The sequence below is a fragment of the Scyliorhinus torazame genome, chromosome 4, assembly GCF_047496885.1.
Source record: "Scyliorhinus torazame isolate Kashiwa2021f chromosome 4, sScyTor2.1, whole genome shotgun sequence".
In the NCBI taxonomy this organism is placed as follows: domain Eukaryota; kingdom Metazoa; phylum Chordata; class Chondrichthyes; order Carcharhiniformes; family Scyliorhinidae; genus Scyliorhinus; species Scyliorhinus torazame.
This window is the reverse complement of record NC_092710.1, coordinates 199,974,815-199,995,967: the sequence shown is the minus strand read 5'-3', so window position 1 is coordinate 199,995,967 and position 21,153 is coordinate 199,974,815. Positions and strand designations below refer to the sequence as shown.

The 21,153-nt window shown below is 43.6% G+C and overlaps 1 protein-coding gene across 4 annotated transcripts in view; it reads left to right on the top strand.

Moving 5' to 3' along the window:
* pfn4 (profilin family member 4) overlaps positions 1 to 15,339 on the top strand; it is a 56,337-nt gene extending 40,998 nt beyond the window's left edge. For 3 of the 4 annotated variants that reach the window (XM_072499117.1, XM_072499115.1, XM_072499116.1), the window contains 3 exons: positions 2,592 to 2,697; positions 10,182 to 10,324; positions 14,774 to 15,339. In XM_072499117.1, the coding sequence (XP_072355218.1) occupies positions 2,592 to 2,697; positions 10,182 to 10,324; positions 14,774 to 14,848 (324 nt within the window). In that variant the 3' untranslated portion in view covers positions 14,849 to 15,339. Of the gene's footprint in view, positions 1 to 2,591; positions 2,698 to 8,536; positions 8,855 to 10,181; positions 10,325 to 14,773 lie in introns of those variants that run through there. The other variant, XM_072499118.1, reaches the window with a different exon arrangement.
* The last annotated feature ends 5,814 nt before the right edge of the window (positions 15,340 to 21,153 follow it).

Genomic DNA, 21,153 nt, shown 5'->3' with positions numbered 1-21,153 from the left:
GACATTGTCAGGGGAATGCTGCAGTCTTTTTCCCACACCAGGAAATGTCAAACAAATGCCGTGGGGGCCCTGTAAAAGAGCCCAAAAGTCCATTCCAAGCGGGAGCTGCCGAATATGCGACCTAGCTCTGCATAGCCGCACCCGGAAGTCTCTTCATTGCAGTGTTAATGTAAGCCTACTTGTGACAATAAAGATTATTATTATTTAATTTAAACATATTGGATTGGATTGGATTTGTTTATTGTCACGTGTACCGAGGTATAGTAAAAAGTATTTTTCTGCGAGCAGTTCAACAGATCATTAAGTACATGGGAAGAAAAGAAAATACATAATAGGGCAACACAAGGTATACAATGTAACTACGTAAGCACCGGCATCGGATGAAGCATACAGGGTGTAGTGTTAATGAGGTCAGTTCATAAGAGGGTCATTTAGGAGTCTGGTAACAGCGGAGAAGAACCTATTTTTGAGTCTGTTTGTGCGTGTTCTCAGACTTCTGTATCTCCTGCCCGATGGAAGAAGGTATTCAAAGGTATAAAATCATAAATAAATCAGAAAACCTTCTCCACACCTCACAGTTCGTGCAAATCTTTCCCTCTTTTCACCCACTCCCCTCCCTCCTCCTACCCTGCGACGAACAATTCCTACAAACTCCATCCTTTTGCTCAAAACGATACCCATCCTGCACGACTTTGAATCAAACCCCGAGTGAAATACCTGACCAACCCATCCCGTTCTCAACCTAACCTGATGCTTCACCCAGAGGTGCATCTGCTGCTGAAAGACTACCCCTGCCTTCAAGCTCCTCAAATGCGCATAGACCCGGGACTTCTTCACCTGCCTGTTCAATCCCCATACATTACATGTTACGAACCTTACCGGAGGCTTGTGCCTCCACTCTCCTCTCCTGTCCGCCATTGCCCCCTTCCAGTTCTACCTCCTTTAATTTTGCCCTGAACCGGACCTATCCAAGAAGGCCCCCTTCTCCGCCCATGACCCCATTCATTCTCCAACACTGCCACGTCGCCTGCCCCTCTCCACTCCCACTTGGCCAACCCGCAGGGCCACCTCCACCAACACACATCCATTCACCAGCATTACCTGCCAGCGTGGCAGCTCCTACCCAAAGGCTCCTCCTTCCCTCTTTGGTCTGTGTAAACGGCTCCCTGTGGATCCTGCCCTTCCCCATACAAACAAAGACAGATCCAAAACCACAGGTCACACCCTCGAAAAAGAAAAACACTACAAACAGCAGTTGCCCCCTTAAAAACTTGTTGCCCCTTAGCAAACAATCAGAACAGCAAAATCACCCCATGCGAGAAAAAGCCCTCCACCCTCCAGCCCCTCCGATCTCTGTTGTTCCCGGCCTTCATAGTTCACCCACAGTTTCATGAGGTACAGTACCCCAAACCCGGTATAGAACTGCTTTGGCCTTATTGAACCCAGCGCGACTTTTCGCCAGCTCTGCTCCAATGTTCTGATAGATTCGGACCCTGTTCCCCTCCCATGTCCTTCTCCATCTCCTGGATCTGCGACCCCTGTGCCTCCAGGCACCTCTCAACCCCCTCCATTGATCCTTTCAGGGTGCTACCACTCCCTTGATGGCCTTCGACCGATCTTCATGCATCTCCTTTCGCTGCCAGCAGATCTCCTCTCTAATAAATGCCATCAACTGCTCCATCTGGGGTTTTCCAACTTGCGACAAACCTTCCCTCTCTGCCATCTTCCCAATTGCTACAGCTCCACAGATCTCCTCCAGTTCCTTTGCCAGGTCTTTAACCTTCTTCTGCCGGGTCTGATAATCAACAGACATGCCACTCACGTGTGTACTCCGCCTCCACACCTTCAGTTACACATTCCTGTCAAATTTCCCCCGTTTTCGGATAAAAAAAGCTCAAACCAACACCTTTGAGACTGAGCTACCCTGTGTGCGATCACTCACTCCATGACCACCACCAGAAGTCGGATGAGTTTATTTTGTAAAGGTATTTGCTATATGTTAGTGTCTTGATCTACTTTAGGGCAGCACGGTAGCCTTGTGGATAGCACAATTGCTTCACAGCTCCAGGGTCCCAGGTTCGATTCCGGCTTGGGTCACTGTCTGTGCGGAGTCTGCACATCCTCCCCGTGTGTGCGTGGGTTTTCTCCGGGTGCTCCGGTATCCTCCCACAGTCCAAAGATGTGCAGGTTAGGTGGATTGGCCATGATAAATTGCCCTTAGTGTCCAAAATTGCCCTTAGTGTTGGGTGGGGTTACTGGGTTATGGGGATAGGGTGGAGGTGTTGACCTTGGGTAGGGTGCTCTTTCCAAGAGCCTGTGCAGACTCGATGGGCCGAATGGCCTCCTTCTGCACTGTAAATTCTATGAAATAAATTCTATGAAATTATAATGAAAAACCTTTCTGAATAAAAAGGTTTTTTTTAAATGACAAGATAAGAGAAATTGAATTACATTTGGTTCAGTGTTGTGTACTACAGTTTGAACATTTTATGAAGGGCATATCTGTGAGTTAATAATTGTTAAAATTTCAAAACTGATACTGTGTCATGAATTAAGCTGTTTAACAACTGGATGTTGGTTTCTTTCAACAGGATAACGTAGGCCTGGTATTAGTAAAGACAGGATTATATGTTATCTGTGCCACTTACAGGGAGGGGATGTATCCAAGTGTGTGTGTTGAAGCTGCAGAGAAACTTGGTGAGTATTGAGAAACTGAGGTAAGGCTAAGAAGTGCTGACCCTTATTTGTGTCTGCCTTCCCATTTTTCACTGTGAACACTGCAATTGTAACAGTAACATTACAGATAATGACTTATTTTTGGTATATCACCCAAAACACCCACTGCAGTTTATGAGTGACCAATTTTGGTGACCAGTGCTCCTGCACTAATAGCTATGCAATGCAATTTTGGGTTCAAAGAAGTAGAGATGACCAAATTTTGGTAGTGTTTAACACTGTGTCTACTGCAAGTAACAACACCAACGCCAGATCCATTCGCGTATTGCCCTCTGTATATTGGACATAACTAATGTAAAGGTCTCCCCGGCACCCAAATGTATATGTACCTTCCCCAGTTTCCCCACCCCCCACAAACAGGTGGGGGGTGTTTATGTGTTAAAAATAATTTTGCTAACTGTACGGAGTTGCTGTTGTTGAGCTAGTGCATAATATCTACCAAGTTTTTTTTGTGTTTTCTTCTCATATATATATATATATATATATATTTTATTCTGTGTACATAACTGTAAATATACTTTGTTCAAAAACCCAATAAAAAACATTTATAAAAAAAAACACTGGCCGGGATTCTCTGATCCTGAGGCTAAGTGTTGACTCCGTCGTAAACGCCGTTGCGTTTCACAACGGCGTCAACAGGCCCCCAGGAGCAGCGGTTCCGAGCCCTTCTGAAGGCCAGCATGGCACTGGAGCGACCTACGCCGCTCCAGCTGCCGATACCGGCCTCAAGTGTGCGCCTCAGGTCTGCGCATGCGCGCTGCGACCGGCGCGATTGCACGCATGCGTGGTGGCTTCCTTCTCTGCACAGGCCCCGACACAACATGACGTAGGACTACAGGGACCGGCGCGGAGCAAAAAAGACCCCCAGCCCGAGGGGCCGGCCCGCCGATCGGTAGGCCCCGATTGCGGGCCAGGCCACAGCGGAGTGCCCCCCCCCCCCCCACACTGGGGTCGGACCCCCCCACCACCAGGCCACCCCCTCCCTCCCCCCACCAGGCCGCCCCCAAAAGGATGCACGCCGAGGCCCCGTCGGGTAAGACCACACGTGATGGCGCCGGCGGGACTCTGATTTGTTTTGCGGCCACTCGGCCCATCCTGGGCAGAGAATCGCCGGGCGCGGCCCCCGACCGACCGCACCGGTGCCAATGGCGCTGATTCTCCGCTCACCGGAGAATCGGCGGACCGGCGTCAGAGAGAATCTCGCCCACTGTGTCCACTGACTACGTGACATGTGACCTAGAAACCCTAATCTGGAAGCGGTCCCAGCAGAAAGGAAGTTAATGTTCAGACACTGTAGCCAGACTCAAAAGAGAACTTTGTGGAGCTGGAGGGTAATGACTGCGATGTAGACACAAAGAGAAAGTTGAAAGCGACAGAAAGAAGAATACACTGAATTCTTGTAAGGAAAAGAAACAATTCTCTCAGAAAGAGGACAGTTTTTCTGTTTGGCAGTAAAGTTGACAAGAGACTATTAGCGAGCTTGCTAAACAAAGGTCCAAAACCCCGAAAGCTGTCTGAATAGCTCAAAGACGTTAAACACATATTATTTTCCCAGAAGTGACCAAACCGTGAACCCAGTGTTTGATCAGTTGATAAGGAACTCTGGAAAGTTATACCACCAGGACTGTTGTGACCCAAGGACGAGAGGATTCATGGAGGTGTGCCTTGATAATGTCAATTGTACCCATGAAACACGGGGTGAAAGCTATTGTCAGATATGACTCCTAACCTGCGCTGCATAAATGGAACTGTGCAGTTGTGTAATGCCACATTTGTGCAGGGAATAATGCAAGTGCTTTGTGGTCCCTTTTTCAAAATTATATGGCACAATGGTTAGCACTGCTGCCTCACAGTACCAGGGACCCCGGTTCTGACCCGGGGTGACTGTGTGTACTTTGCACGATCCCCCCGTTAAATTGCCCCTTAGTGTCCAATGGTTAGGGTTACGAGGATAGGGCGAGGGAATGGGACTGAGTGGGGTGCTCTTTCAGAAGGTCAGTGCAGACTTGATGGGCCCAATGGCCTCCTTCTGCACTGTAGTGATTCTATAATTTTAAGAAACAAATCTATAATAATAAATAAATGACCCGCTGTTATATCTTCAATAATGAATTTGAGCATTTTACCAGTGAATGATGTTCGACTAACTAGCCTATATTTCCTGCTTTCTTTCCCTCCTTTCTTGAATATAGGTATTACATATGTAGTTTTCCAACTTACTGGGACCTTTCCAAAATATAGGCAATATTGGAAGCTTGCAACCAATGCATGCTCAAAGCCCGATTGATCTGAATGAGAAATGTTTAAGCACAATGACGACAAAAAGCTTTGAAAGAACCTTTAGTATCAATCAGCTTTAAAATGAAAAGATTAGAGAAACTCAGTTACATTTGGTTGGGTTTGGTACACGACAGATTTTAGCCATTTATGCAAGGCACATGTGAGAAATAACAGCAGGAATCTTCTAGCCTTTCGCCAGTAGGATCTTGAGGTCCCGCCAAAGTGGCACCCTCACCCCGGCGGCGGTGGTCCATTCAACAGGAAACATCATTTACAACTGGTGAACCAAAAGGTTCTGTCTCCGGCTAATGGCAGACTGCCTCTGCTGCCACTCAACACGTGGCGAAGGGGTGGGGAGCAAGGGGCATGTCAGCCTTTAGTCTCATTAGGTTTCCATGTACTTTTTCTCCAGTGATTATGATTGTTTTAAGTGCTTCCTTCCCTTTGCCTTTTGATTTTCTATTCTTGGATTGTTTTCTGTGACACCTACTGGAAAGAGATAAACAAAATACCCTTGTTTCACATTATTAATTCCACTCTCAACCTCTAAGAGAAGTCAATGCTTTCTTTTTTAATTTTTAACGTTTTTTCCAATTAAGGGGCAATTTTTAGCATGGCCGATCCACTTACCCTGCACATCTTTTTGGGTTGTGGGGGTGAGACCCAAGCAGACAAGGGGAGAATATGAAAACTCTACATAGTGACCTAGGGCCGGGATCGAACCCGGGTCCTCGGCACCATGAGGCAGCAGTGCTAACCACTGTACCACCGTGCCACAGTTATGAAATACCTGCAAGTCCTCAAATATCTACTGCTGTTTACCTATTTTCCCCATTTCAATTTAGCCAACTCTATCTTCACACCTTTGTAATTGCCTTTATTTAAGTTAAGATTTCAAACACAAATTTTCTCACCCTCAAATAGAGAGCGGAATCTTCCCCTGATTGATAGAATGTTGGCTGAGGCGAGAACACCGGCATGTAGCTCTCCAGCTGCACAGACACATTTTCTCTCCAGATTTTAGTGCACACTGTGCAAAAACAAATGGGGGCGTGGCTTTTGCCGTCTCTGTGGCAGGATGGAGCCTGATAGAGCCGGCAACATTGGCTCCACAGAGATAGGGGAATCCCAGCCTCTCCCACCGACATACGGCAATGTCTGGGCACAATCCTCTCACCTCAGAGGCAATACCACTTGGCGTCCCTGGCGGGTTCCCCACGGCTGATTGCCATTTTCATATACCTATTGCAAACCCCGTCAACGTGACATCACATTGGCACGGTATGAATATACAGTGTGGGGTATCATATGGCTGGGAAGCCCTTTAATGATGTTTACATTTATTAAAATGCATTGAATTGAGAGGACAGAACCTCGATATGTCACTGGCATCGGGTGGGGAAAATCAGGAAACAATATTTCACCAGCGTGAATCTCATTTCCTGACTCTTCCAAGATTTTGGGCCCGCGTCACCCTTTACACTGCCGATAACGCAGGCTTAAAATTCCACCCCAGAATTTGAAATTCTGTCCTGTTATGGTCACTCTTACCTTTACTATGAGGTAATTACTGAACCCTGTATCATTACACATTGTAAGATCTAAAATAGCCTTGTTCGAGATGAAGAACTTTTAATGCTGTCTTTTTACCATTTTTCCTATTCTTACCTTGTTTGCTGATTCACTCTTATGTTTGTATGCTCTGTCCCTTCCTAGATATCATTACTCACTGTACTATTGCCTCATTCTTTCTCTTTAACTTTCCAAAACTCTCCTCATGTGAAATGTTAACTGTTTCTCTCTCCACTGATCCTGCCAGACCTGCTGAGATTTTCCAGTATTTTCTGTTTGTATCTTAAAATACAATATAATTTGAGATAAAATTAGTGAGCATATAGAATTACATAGATTATTCAAGGACAGTCACTGTGGGTTTATTAAAGATTAGTTGTATTTGATAAATTTAATATTTTCTTGAATGTATGAAAAGTTGGATGCATTAAAGACATGCAGTATATTTAGTGCACATAGATTTTCAGAAGCCATGTGTTAAGATGTTTCATAGAGAATAATGATTTTTAAAAATCAGGGAAATGGAGTTGAAATTTTACCATGGAGACAGGAAACAGTAGCCGGATCTGTTTTCACGTTAGAAATCTGCAACTGGGGAGAAACTGGTTAGCGTTCAGGGTTTTGCATGTGAAAGCCTTTAATTGATATGGTGACAGGGTTTCCTGTCTACTCTGAGCTGGTGAGAATGGGGATGGAGATGGGTCATATAAAGCATGCACATTTACATTCCAGCAGCAACCATCATTGAGGCTGCTGATTGTTCTGAGGAAAAGATCTGCAGTTTGAGCCAGAACCTTCCACAGCATCAGAGGGGAGCTGGAGATGTGGCTCCATGCTGCACCTCACTTCATCAATGCTGACTCACTGCTACCTGCACCACTCAGGATACCTAATCACACAATGAATCTCCCTTTGACCCTCTCATGGAGGCAGGTTGATACAGTGATGCAGTTTTGACTGGCTCGTTCCTCACTTTGTACCCTCTTCCTCGCAGCAGTTCAAGAACTAACAGCTTTTGAAACCCATGTGCTCCTTTGAAACTTCCACACTGCCCTTCAACCAGTTCCTAACAAGCTTTTTAATTAGTTTATTTGACCTCATTTGGAAGGAGAGCAGGTTTCTCCTGTTCTCCCTCTGCTCAGCACTGGTATTTACAGGCATTCCTGCCACCTACATTTCTGCTTTCAGAGAATCATAGGATCTTTACAGTGCAGAACAAGGCTATTCGGCCCATCAAGTCTGCACCAACCCTCTGAAAGAACACCCTACCCAGGCTCCCGCCCCTGCAACCCCACCTAACTTGCACATCTTTGGACAGTGGGAGGAAACCGGAGCATCCGCAGGAAACGCACACAGACATGGGGCGAATGTGCAAACTCCACAAAGTCTCCCAAGGCCGGAATTGAAGCCAGGCCCCTGGCTCTGTGAGGCAGCAGAGCTAACCGGTGTGCCACTGTGCTTTGTGGGGAGGGGTTGCTAGCTCCAAAACTTCAGCTCATGGGATGAGAGGAAGTGTAGCAGCATGGATGTAAAATTAGTTGAATGACAAAAAAACAAGCTCTAGATTTGAGGTTTAATGGATGCAGCTCATACTAGAAAAGGATTAGAAGTGATGGAGTCCAGAAGACAATACCAGTTTTTATAAGGACAATTATTGCTATTTCAGTAAACAATACTCTTTAAAAAAAAAAAAGATTTTTCTTTTCAATTTACTTTTGTTTACTAAACAAATTTCAAAAGAAACATTTGATCCAAATAGCATATTTGTAAAAATCATTCCAGCATTCTGTAGTCATTGAATGAGCGAAAATAGATAATTTTGTATTTTATGCTGTGAAAACACCTAGCGGTGTAACTTACATAAATGTATGTGCTTCATATAAGAGTACAGCATGATCATGTTACTATGGCAAAAGCATACTAACACAAATCTGTTTCCTTATTTAAGGTGATTACTTTAAGTCTAAGGGCATATGAAAAGATGAAGGTCTGGCTTTTGGGTTTATTGGTGATACATACAAACTTGAAAAAAATGAGAAAAGGCCATTCAGTGAATCAAGTCTACTTCTGAAGATTCTGTGAATATACCACATATTTCATGGATCCATTCCACCTATTTCTATAGCATTTACAGAGTGAACATTTCATCACAAGATCTGTAGCAAGATTTGTAAATTCTTCACACCAGAAACAAACTGAAATTTTTCACTCCAGCTATGTTTTTGTATTCCTATGTTAATTAAATGAATGTCTTTTTGTCAGAAAATCGTGTGTTTGTTATTCCATAAAATTGCATAGAATTTACAGCATTGAAACAAGCCATTCAGCCCAACTGGTCTATATTTATGTTTATATTTCATACGAGTCGCCTCCCATTGTATCTACCTCACCTTGTCTAGTTTTCATTATTGTCTTAATATGGATAACCATCTGATATTTGTGCCCCTTAGTTTTGTATTCTCTAAAGTGGAAAATACATTTTATGGGCTTTGCCAGCATTTATAGCCCATCCCTAACTACTTGTGAACAGTTTGTCATTTCAGAGGGCATTTAATCATATTGCTGTTTGGTCTGGAGTCAAAAACCAAATGGGTTTTTGCAACAATCAACAATGCTTTCATGGTCATCATTAGATTTTTAATTCTAGATTTAAAAAATTGAATTCAAGTTCCACCATCTGTTGTGGTGGGATTTGAACACAGGTCCTGAGAGCATTACCCTGGATCTCTGGATTATTAGTCCAGTGGCAATACCACTACATCACCGTCTCATTATCCACATCTTCTCTGTCCAACCCATTCATAATGTTAAAGAGTTCTATCAGGTCCCCTCTAAGTGTTCTCAAAGCTTACAATCTTTCCCAATTGTAAATCTCTTTGTTCTTTTAACTGATTTCCTTTGCCACTGTCTTTAATAATTGTCTTTTTGAAATTCAGGATACTACAACTGCATGTTGTTATTTTAATTTGGAAGTGAGAAAATTTGAATTCAAAATAGTAGTACTTGGGTTTTCAGCCCCTAAGCACTGGACAAATTAATTCTGCTGAATCCTTGTTTCAGCTGGACTATGGATTTTCCCAGCAAGTCTGGCTGGCTCAACTTTCTCTGACATAATGTTAAAATGTAATATTATTGCAGTTAATAATGATCCCTGGTGTACCAGTCTCCCATTGGCAGTATGTAAAAGAGTGTTCCATGCAGCTCTTAAAGAGGAAGAGGCTATTCATCTTATTTTTGTTTTAGTGGCTTCTTCGGCTGACATTTCAGCATAGCGCAGCTTTTGGATATAAGAGGGAAAAAATCAAGTCCCTGTTTACGTGGACATAAAAGATTTCATGACACTATTTACAGAGCAGCAGTAAGGTGCTTTGGGACATACTGAGGCCATGAAGCATGCTCTCTCTCTCTCTCTATATATATATATAGAAAAAACTTGCATATATATATATATATATATATATATATAGAGAGAGAGAGAGCATGCTTCATGGCCTCAGTATGTCCCAAAGCACCTTACTGCTGCTCTGTAAATAGTGTCATGAATCTTTTATGGGTTTTATATATATATATATGCGCAAGTTTTTTCTTTCTAGACTGTGAAAGGGACCATATAAAACCAAGTCTAAAGCAACGATTCTCTAGCCACGTTGTGACCACAAATCCTGCTATGTCGGGAGAATTGCACAAGAGCCCCGAAACGGGATTTGCGCCTGGAAATGGGATCTGTCAGATGAAGGTAAAATTCTTCTCTTTGATGTGTTGAAATTCTTTAAGTGCTATTTTCACATTCTATTTCATTCCCCTTTAACTTTTTCAAGACTCTCAGCTTGCTGAGAAGCCTAAAAGCTTTAAGCTTCATTGTTACATTAAATGTCACGGTCCATTACCTTTTACAAGCCTCTTGATTGACAGGTCCAGATTATTTCAAAGGAGGGATTAGCTTTGTTTGTTTTTAATGGCGCTTCGTGGTTCATTAGCTCTAAAGTGCTTCCTTTTTTGAGCAGATGTTGTTTCTATCCATGTTTTTTTAACAAGGTTGTTTCTTTGTTCTGAAGCACTTCCTATCAAGATCAGGTGTTGTTTCTAACTGCTTTTTTTGTTGCTGGGTGTTCTCTGTCCTCAAGTCCTTCCTAGATAGACTGGTGCTTTGCCTGAGTGTTACTCCCTGGCACCTTGATCTTCTGCTCTTGTGTGGGTCCCATACCCCCAGCTGGTGACTATGCTTCGTAGGTACTGGTAACTAGACCAAAGGCGGGGTGGGGTTGAAAAGTGTCTGTTTACTGGTTTGGGTGAGTGAGAGAGGGGCTGATTAATGTGTGTGGTGGGAGAGGTAGAGGCCTTGGGCCCTGACCCTTGGCAGTGCCATCTGGGCACCTTGGCAGTGCCAGGGTGGCCGTGCAAGGTGCCAGCTGGGCAGTGCCAAGGTGCCTACGATCCAGGGGGTGGGTCAGGAGGCCATCCTGCACCGGCCCTGACCACCCAAGGGTCTCCGATGCCCTGGGAAACCCCTTGGTACCGTTCCACCTAGTCCACGTTTGTATGGACTAGCACTGATTGGCGCCCAGCTGCAGCCTCCCTGGGGTGGCTGTACAATGAGGGATGCCAGTGTATCCTGGGTGAGTAGGTCTTGAGTAGGTTTAAGACCTACTTCCAGGACCGCTGTCTGTTCAGGCCCCTTTTGGGTGGAGTTCCTAATCCGACACCCCCCAGGATTCTCCTGCTGCATTGTGCTGTCGTTCGAGCGCAAAGCGGCCAGAGAATCACGGCCGAAGTGTGATTTTTGGTGAGTAAACCAGTGAGAATCCTGCTGGCTGTTTCAGCGCGATTCCCATTGCAATTCTCTCACTTTGTCATTTTTCTGGAGCTTGTGGAGATTCCCACCAGGAATGAGATGTGCAGGGCTTAAAAACATCAACCAAGCTGGCTCCAAAATGTGCCCCGTTCTCCAGACAATGGTAGCATTGTGGATAGCACAATTGCTTCACAGCTCCAGGGTCCCAGGTTCGATTCTGGCTTGGGTCACTGTCTGTGCGGAGTCTGCACATCCTCCCCGTGTGTGCCTGGGTTTCCTCCGGGTGCTCCGGTTTCCTCCCACAGTCCAAAGATGTGCAGGTTAGGTGGATTGGCCATGATAAATTGCCCTAAGTGTCCAAAATTGCCCTTAGTGTTGGGTGGGGTTTCTGGGTTACGGGGATAGGGTGGAGGTGTTGACCTTGGGTAGGGTGCTCTTTCCAAGAGCCGGTGCAGACTCGATGGGCCGAATGGCCTCCTTCTGCACTGTAAATTCTATGATAATCTATGATATGCCCCGCCTCCACTCACCGGCAGAGACCCCATTATGGATCCACTGAAGAATCCACCCTTTTACAGGCCTTCCCCTCCTCGTCCCCCCCCACCCCCCCCCCCCCCCCCCAGATAATGATTTACAACAGCTTAATTTCTGCATTTGTAAATGTCACCAGGTTTCAAATCATATTTCAAATATGTATTAAAAATAATGCAGTATGTTGTTATTGCTCAGTAATCTTCATCTATACTCATCTACAATCGAGTAGTGGTTAGGAATTTCTCCTTATAGAAAACCTGATGGAACAAAGCAAAATAACACAAAGTGCTGGAATATATAACATATCTGAGAGCACCCGAAAAGAGAAATCAGATGGTGGTGCCAAGTGAGAATTGCTGATTTGCAGATTCAAAACATGGCTTACAAATACAAGCATGTTATTTCACTTTTTTGTCCAATGTCTTTAGAAAGTCATTTACTTTCTCTATCCTTTTCTCATCCAATAATTTCCTGAATTTCTCTCGTTCTTGCAAACGGTCAAGTTTCTGTCTTTCCATTTCCTTTTGATAGATGCTTTCAATGCTGGCCATACGACGTAATTCTTTGTGCGTTAAACACTGGGCATCACCACCATCTGCAATTCTCCCCCCCAGAGACACAATTGACTTGGACCTCCTGAGACCAGGAGGCCCTGAAGAGCCATTATTAACAGAAGCGGACATGTGAGAAATATTCTTCATATACTGATTTGTAGAAAATCTTCCATCTATTTCATCTTGACCAAAAGAATTAGGACTGGTTCTCCCATCTAATCCAGCCCAGGCACCCAACAAACTCGCACGCCGCTGTCCAGATTGTAAATTATTCACTGTTGATGAAGGAGCCGTTTGAGCTCTTCCAAGAAACAAAGGATTCATTCCGTTTGTCATTGAATCATCATTTGAATTCTTAGCTCTGTCTCCTTTATTGAAAGTCTTTATTTGCCTAATTAAATCATCTAATTTAAATTTTCGGAGTATTGTTTTTTGGGTTAACAGATTCTGTAGGTCCTCTGATACAGTTGTACTTTCTTGCTGTAATGATGAGAGGACAATGCGATGGCCATGGTACATATGATCCAGCCTTGTGTGCAAAAGCACATCTTCTTTCTTGTTTTTCAAATGTGCATCCACTGTCAGCATGATTGAGTCCTTTGCCAACTTGCTCATGACTGCACGATTAGATGTTGCCGACACACCTGCCGAAATATCCGACACCAAGTATTTGTACAGTTAAAATCAGAAACATATAGTAGTTATTCATTTTCATTTACATATGAAGGTGCATCTGTTGAGAGCTGAACTCCTTCAACTCATTGTTTATATTTGAAGTTCTCGTGCACATACAAAATAATTGAAATGAATGAAAGTCACCATGGTCCCAGAGAATGCTCTCCCCTTTGAGAGAGAGATAAGTTTGCAATGACAGGTGGTGGTTTAACTGGAGGGTCACCAAACCTCAGGCGAAGGCAAGGATAAGAAGGCGGGGTGTTTGTGGTAACCTCAGCCAGTAGGGGAATTGAACTCCCGCTATTGGAGTCACCCCATATCACAAACAAGCTATCTGGCCAACTGAGCTTCAATGGGATAAATAGCCACATTGTGAAATACATCTAGATCAATTAATGGCTGGAGCAGATGCAGTTTAGAGCTGTACAATACGACTACTTCAACACTTACTTTTTCAACCCCAGTCTTAGAAGACAAGAGTAAGAGTGTTATTTCGCAGGTACTTGTGACTCATGGCATAATTTTTTAAAATTAATTTTTACGAGTTGTGGGCATTTGTTGTCCATTCCTAATTGTCCTTGCGAAGGTGGTGGTTTAACCTGAGGGTCACCACACCTCAGGCAAGGGGCAAGGATGAGAAGGTGGTGTCTTCGTGTTAACCTCAGCCTTCTTGAACACTGCAGTCTATGTGGTGTAGGTTTACCTACTCTGTTATTAGGGAGTTCCAGGATTTTGACCCAGCGACATTATTGACATATATGGATTGCACTAAATTCATCAACAACCAGGCTGAGGCTGCTCCATACTCGTCTCATCTCAAGAACTTTACAGTGAAATAAGACAAGGAAATTTTAAATAAGTCAGGAAGGGATACTACAACTGGCTCTAAAAGAGAAGAAAGTGGGCTTAATATCATCGGTTTGTATAAGGAAAGGGAACCTGTTATTTTTAATGTTTCTAGCAACTTCAAATTAACAAATCGTCATAACATGTCTCATTCCTAAGTGACAATTATGAGAACACAAATTGGAAAGTGACAATTAACTATTGGTCAAACAAAATTATGAATTCCTGCTACACTAGGCTACTTGTGAACAGAATTTTGGGCATGTCTGGGGGAATTAATAGGGTCTTGTCCCCATGCCAATAAAAATGCCTCCCTAAAAATCCCAAAGAGTGACATTTCCCCCAAGGTTCAAGACATGGAAACAGTCCCAAATCCCCTAATGAGAAAACTCAGTCCATAGTGGTATTACAGCACAGAAGGGGGGGGGGGGGGGGGCTATTTGGCTCATCAATTCCATGCTGGTTTTCTGTGGAGCAATCCAATCAGTCCCATTTTTCCTGCCCATCCCTGTAGCCCTACAAGTTCAGAACCCGATAATATTACCACCCCTTCCATTAGATCTAGATCTGAGAATTAAACGCTAAACAATATGCAACAGAAAATATAAGTTAAAGTTTATATATAATTAAATTGGCTTACTTTCAGTTTTTCTATGAATTAATCAATCAATCTTACATTGTAGGATAACTAAATTAAACATTTACCTGTTGACTCAGCCTAGGTGACGCTTTTTGCTATGATTTGACTGTGTTATTTTGTATTTCTCTCCCGTCCTGTGCACAGATTCAGAGAGAGAGACCACTTCTATGTCCTGGCTTCGTTCTTTCTAATCACCGTGCGGCTGGCCTCGCTCTGTGATCGTTCTGCTCCCAGCCTCGCCCTCTTCGTGCAATCTCATAAGTTATCATCTAAGTTGAAATGAAAATCTACACCAACAGAATATTTTTTCTGCCTGTATAGAATAAAACAGTCACTGAAAATCTAGCTGCAATAATTGGCAATTGCAGGCACACTAAAAATAACCCAGTCTCATTGGTTTCACAATGTTCAAATATTTTTAAATTCCAACACGAAGGGTTGTTGTTCTTGTTAAAATGTTGCTATGATGCTTGAATGGTAAGAACGATCCAAAGTTTAGCAGTGGTTTAGAACAACCTGTATTTATAAAGCACTTTTAACATACAAAACATCTGAGGTACTACAAAGGTCGGGGGGCGGGACATTGTGGGAACAATTGATACTGATCGGGGATTAGAAAGGTTAAGCAGTTAAGAGAAGTGTTGGGGAAATAAATAAGTTTTCAAGCTGGGGGTTGTAAATTGCTCTTGAATAAACTAGCTTTAACTCCAGAGATCCATCATTATTTAATCAAAATCTTGTTCTTCTCATTCAATAGTTTATTGTTCCAAATCATAGTCCTTTGTCAGAGGAGGAGGAACAGTTATCTATAGTCAGTAATCAAAATAATCTCTGGCATTTAGATGCTCTCCACAGATTTTCATCATATTAATTAAAAACTGAAAGGCTCTTATGGACACCGAGCAATGTGGGTTCTCATAGAATCCCGACAGTGCAGAAGGAGCCCATTCGGCCCATCCAATTTGCACAGACCCTCTGAAAGAGTACCCTACCTATGCCCCACCCTTTCTCAATAACCCCACCTAATCTTCTGGAAAGTAAGGGAAAATTTAGTATGGCCAATCCACCTAGCCTGCACATCTTTTGACTGTGGGAGAAAATCGGAGCACCCTGAGGAAACCCACGCAGACACGGGAAGAATGCACAGACTCCACACAGTCACCAAAGGCTGGAATTGAACTCAGGTCCCTTGAGCTGTAAGGCAGCAGTGCTACCATGCCGCCCCACTAATTTGCTTCCACCAAATGTAGGGACAGAACTACATTCCAGAATATTTTCTAACACCACGAAAATGTTTCACATTACATTTTTTAAAAGTTAACTTCTGGGGAAAAAAGATTTGTAATCTTACTTTTATCTTAGACAATTTGTTTCACTTCCGAACTATGAATACAATGTATGTAGACCATGAGTGCTTCTCTAAACCGATGAAAATTAAATTACTTGCTAGGTTAGCTTTATTTAACCCTGAGTACCTATATTCATGAGATCCTGCAGCTCCATTAATGTAGGATCAGTCTCTGAAACTCACTGGATAATTAAAATTAAGTTTCATCTCCAAACTTAATTTTTCACAGTGCACAACCAAGTTCAATTTATAAAGATACTTGGTAGAATGTAAAAAGGTTTATTTGTCTTCAAAGGGTTAGCAATGTGTTAACATTTTTTGTTTCAAATTGATGCTATAGCAACACAGCACTATACATTACATTTAGTTCATGAACTTAATTCACATGTTTAATCTCAGATTGCTGGCGTTGGATAATTCTTTTTGACAACAAAAAGAAATACTTAACTGAAATCAAATACGCCCAATTTTCTTTGTTCAGCTTGTTAATTCTCACCATTTTTGCCAACATGAATGAGATGGTAAAAAATGTCAGGCATTCAATTCAAATACTTGTGTACCACATTTGTACTACAGGTGGTTGGTCCTGTAACACATTATTATGCCCAAGGTGATAATTATTTCTGGCTGATGGGAGGGAATTACCAATGCTTCTGTATGAATGGCATCATGTAAAGCCCCTGACAAGGGGCAGGATTTAATGACCAAATAATATTTCTCTAATTTCATACTTCCTTATACTAAAAACCAGCATTGCGGGATGTTCATGATATTCAAATCAATACAACTTTTTGCAATATATCCACTTAAAATTATGCTACCAAGGGGCACTTACTTAACAATAACCTGCTCACGGACGCTCAAGTTTGGATTCTGCCAGGGTCACTCTGCTCCTGACCTCATAACAGCCTGGTTCAAACATAGACAAAAGAGCTGAACTCCAGGGGTGAGGTGAGAGTGAATTCTCGACATCAAGGCAGCATTTTATCGAGTATGGCATCAAGGAGCCCTAGCAAAACTGGAATCAATGGGATTCAGGGGTGAAACTCTCTGCTGGTTGGGGTCATACCTGGCATAAAGTGATTTGGTTGTGATGGTTGGAGGTCAGTCGTCTCAGTCCGTAACTTCACTGCAGAAGTTCCTCAGAGTTGTGTCCTAGGCCCAACCACCTTCAGCTACTTCGTCAATGACCTTCCTTCCAACATAAGGTCAGATATGGGGATGTTCGCTGATGATTACACAATGTTCACCATTCGTGACCCCTCAGACACTGAAGCAGTCCACATGTAAATGAAGCAAGACATGGACAATATCCAGGCTTGGGCTGAGAAGTAATATTCGTGCCACAAAAGTGCCAGGCAATGACCATCTCCTATAAAAGAGAATCAAACCATCATCCCTTGATATTCAATGGCATTACCATTACTGCCCCCCCCCCCCCCCCCCCCACTATCAATATCCTGAGGGGGGTTACCATTGACCAGAAACTGAACTTGACTAGCCATTTAAATATTGTGACTAATTGAGGACGGTGGCCCATCCTCTAAAGCTGCTGGCCCCGTCAGAAGGCTAACAGCTCAGGAGCCCTAGCAGCGTCACTGCTAGTGGTGGTCACTGCTGAAGCTAAAGCTCAGGGATGAGGGTGTTTCAATGGTGAGGCGCACAAGAAAAGCAGGTAGCAGGAATGCCCTGCGACTGTGGGGATAGATCATAGTGCATGGGTGGTGGCATTGCTGCAGGAATGAACATTGCAATGGGGGGCCCTCCGTGGACCATGGTGTGCCCATAAAGAAGGGCCCCTCTGGCAACCAACTGGGAACCTACCAGTGTTTACCTGGCAGCCTCCCCACTTGACAGTGGGCCTTACTGGTGCAGGCAAAATGCTCAAAGGTGCAGGAAATAGCCATGGTTGAGCCATTGTGTGACTCTATTGTCCATCTGATGGAAAGCCATGCCGCTGTTTTCTACCTTTGACAATATGTTATGGCACTGGAAAGGCATCAGGCCTCACTCCCAGCACCATCACTCTACACTTACAGCCCAACTCCAATGACCTAGTGCTTATGGGCTAGGGAGCTAAAATCAACCAGGGTTACCACCTCAGTTGTAATTCAGCAACCTGGTGAAAATTTACAATTATGTTAAACTGATGCTCTTGTTGGGTCCCTCCAACATGGGACAAAAAGGCAACCCTGTATATATTTAAAAATGTTTGCATTATTATAATTTATTTTTTTAATTTGTTCATGGGACGTGGGTGTCGCAGGCTGTGCCAGCATTTACTACCCATCCCTAATTGCCCTTGAGGGGCTGTTAAGAGTCAACCACATTGCTGTGGGTCTGGAGTCACATATAGACCAGACCAGGTAAGGATGGCAGATTTCCTTCCCTGAAGGTATAGTGAACCGATGAATATTTACAACAATTGACAATGATTTAATGATCAACACTAGACTTTTAATTCCAGATTTTTATTGAATTCCAATTTCACCATCTGCAGGTGGGATTTGAGCCTGGGACCCCAGAGTACACTGGATTATTAATCCAATGACAATACCACTCTGCCACTCCGCTGATCAAAGACAACTAAAACAGTTGACTCTCTGTCTGAAAATATACCCTAGCGGTCACCAGAACAAAGGAATTTTCAATTTTGGGAATGTCACATCTCGTGATGTCTAAAGAGCTTCTAACAGACAACTTGGGACCGTACAGACCAATTTCAAAGGGAGCTGCATGGAAATCCATTTGCATTTGATAATCCAACCTTGCCAGCAGAGTCTGTGGGTCTGTTGAGGCAATGACTTCTCAATGACCAGACCCTCAACATGAATCTCCACTGGTCTCCAGCCGCTGATCATCGAATGCCGACATGAAAGTCTTTCTGACTTCGGGACTCTGGAACTCACGTGAACCAATATTCATTTTCTCGGCGGTCCTTGTACTATAAAACCTCCTTTTCGCAAACCCTCCCTTTCCTGTGTGAATGTGGAGTGGGACACTGCTAACACCCCCTTTCACCGGTTTTGAATATGTACAATAAACTAATCTGCTGAGTTAATCCTAACTTGAGTTTGCTGTGGGATTATTAGTAAAATTGGATCCCAAAAACTGAGCGGTTGGGAAAATACACCAACGCTTGTTCAAAAAAAAATTAATTCAAAACACCTATTTAAGGACAGGTGATACGAGGAAAACAGTGCTGTTTGAACTGAATCCATCCTGTTTTCAGAACACGCTGTAAACAAATAGCCGACTGACATTCCTTTCGGGTGCATATTCCAATTGCATGTAAGGCCGACAGGAGGTGTGAAAATCAGACCTTCCCACAGTATCAGAGTCACATTAATGTAATATTGAGGATCAATTCCAGTCTTGGTGATTACCTGTAATGGGGAGCTCACCCAATGGGAATTCTGACAGCAGGTTTTGAGAAATGGCTTGTTGGTTTCTCAGAGTTGGAATTCAGGAGCCATGTGACAAAACGATAACGCCTGGAAAGAGTGCAAGGGCCAGAGGTTGACCCATTCCTTGGCCGCCTTCAATGCTGCGTGCCCCTTGGTCCCAACCAGAGAATTTGCAATAAAAATCTGGTAGCTGTAATGGTGACCCTATAGCTACCCAGTTGTTGTAAAATCCCACCTGGTTCACCAATATTCTTTAGGAAAGGAAATCTTCCATCCTTCCATGGTCTGCTCAATAGGTGACCCAGACACACAGCAACGTTGCTGACTGTTAACTGACCTCCGAAATGACCGAAGATACTCAAGACACCAAAAAGGAGGCTCTCTAGCACTTTCTCAAGGGAAAGTACGAATGGTGACTTTGCCAGCAATATCCACAACCTATCCAGAGCAGGTGGCTCACCTCACTCCATATTATGTCAGTCAATTTTGATATTTTGTGACTGCTGTTAGGGTGAAAGACAATAGTTATTCCCATAGCAGGTGCACTGCTGACTGAAAGTAAGGGGAAAAGCAAAACAGGGAAATAAAGGAAAATAAAAGTGTGTGTGTGTGTGTGTGGGGGGGGGGGGGGGGGATTATCATCGGTGTTGAGTCCGGAAGGCTGTAAAGTGCCTAATTGAAAGATGAAGTGCTGTTCTTTAATCTTAGATTGAGCTTCACAGGAACAATGTAGTAGACCGAGGAGAGAAATGTAAGCGTGAGAGTAAGGTGGAGAATTAAAGTGGCAGGCTTATAGACAAAATGGAGGTGTTCCACAAAGTGTCATATAATCTGTGTTTGGTCTCCCCAATGTAAAGAAGAACATATCGTGAGCAGCGAATGCAGCAAACTAGATTGAAAGAAATACGCATTGCTGCTTCACCGGGAAGGGCTGTATGGGATCTTGGGCGGTTGCATGGGAAATGAGAAACTGAGAGATGGGTGGAAAATGGAAGCAAAGTTTATGAAGTTTCATTATTCAAAGTGAGACCAGGGCATGGCACCAATGCAGTCGTCAGTGTACCCGAAAAAGTGTTGAAGGAGGGACTTGAGTAGGATTGGAACAATATTTGACATATCAAAAAATAGCAAGCATGGCTAGGATCCATGCAAAAGCAACACCTTTTATTTGGAATAAGTGGAATGAATTATAGGAGAAATAGTTCAATGAGAGAAGATGTTCTGCCAGGCAGAGGAGGGTGTGGGCTGATGGAAACTGGTTAGACCTTGGAACAAGGAAGAAATAGAGATGTCTCAGACCATCCTGAGATGCAGAGAGATTGGGCACCCATGGCCACGAGGAAATGGTTAGGGCCAGGAAATTGGGAACTTTTAAAGTGACCGAGTGCATCAGAAGATTCATGGATGTAAGTACAGAAGGACTGGATAATGGGAAACAGATTTGAGACAAGATAGGAGTAAATCAGCTCAGGGAACAGGAATAGGTTGAAAGGATAGGGCCACTAGGGCCTGTAAACAGATCTTGGGAAACAGATAGAAACAAGCTGTCCGCTGTCTGTGAGGTTGCCTTGGAGGGAAGTTCACCAGAGGAAATTTCTCACCTCACTTCCTCCAAATAAAAGGTGTTGCTATGGGTACTTGCATAGGTTCCAGCTATGCGTCTTTTCCTGGATAGGTTGGAACTTGTTTCCATCCTACTTGGGCACCCTCCCATTCTTTTTCTGGTATATTGATGCCTGTGTTGGTGCCGTGTACTGCTCTTGCCCTGA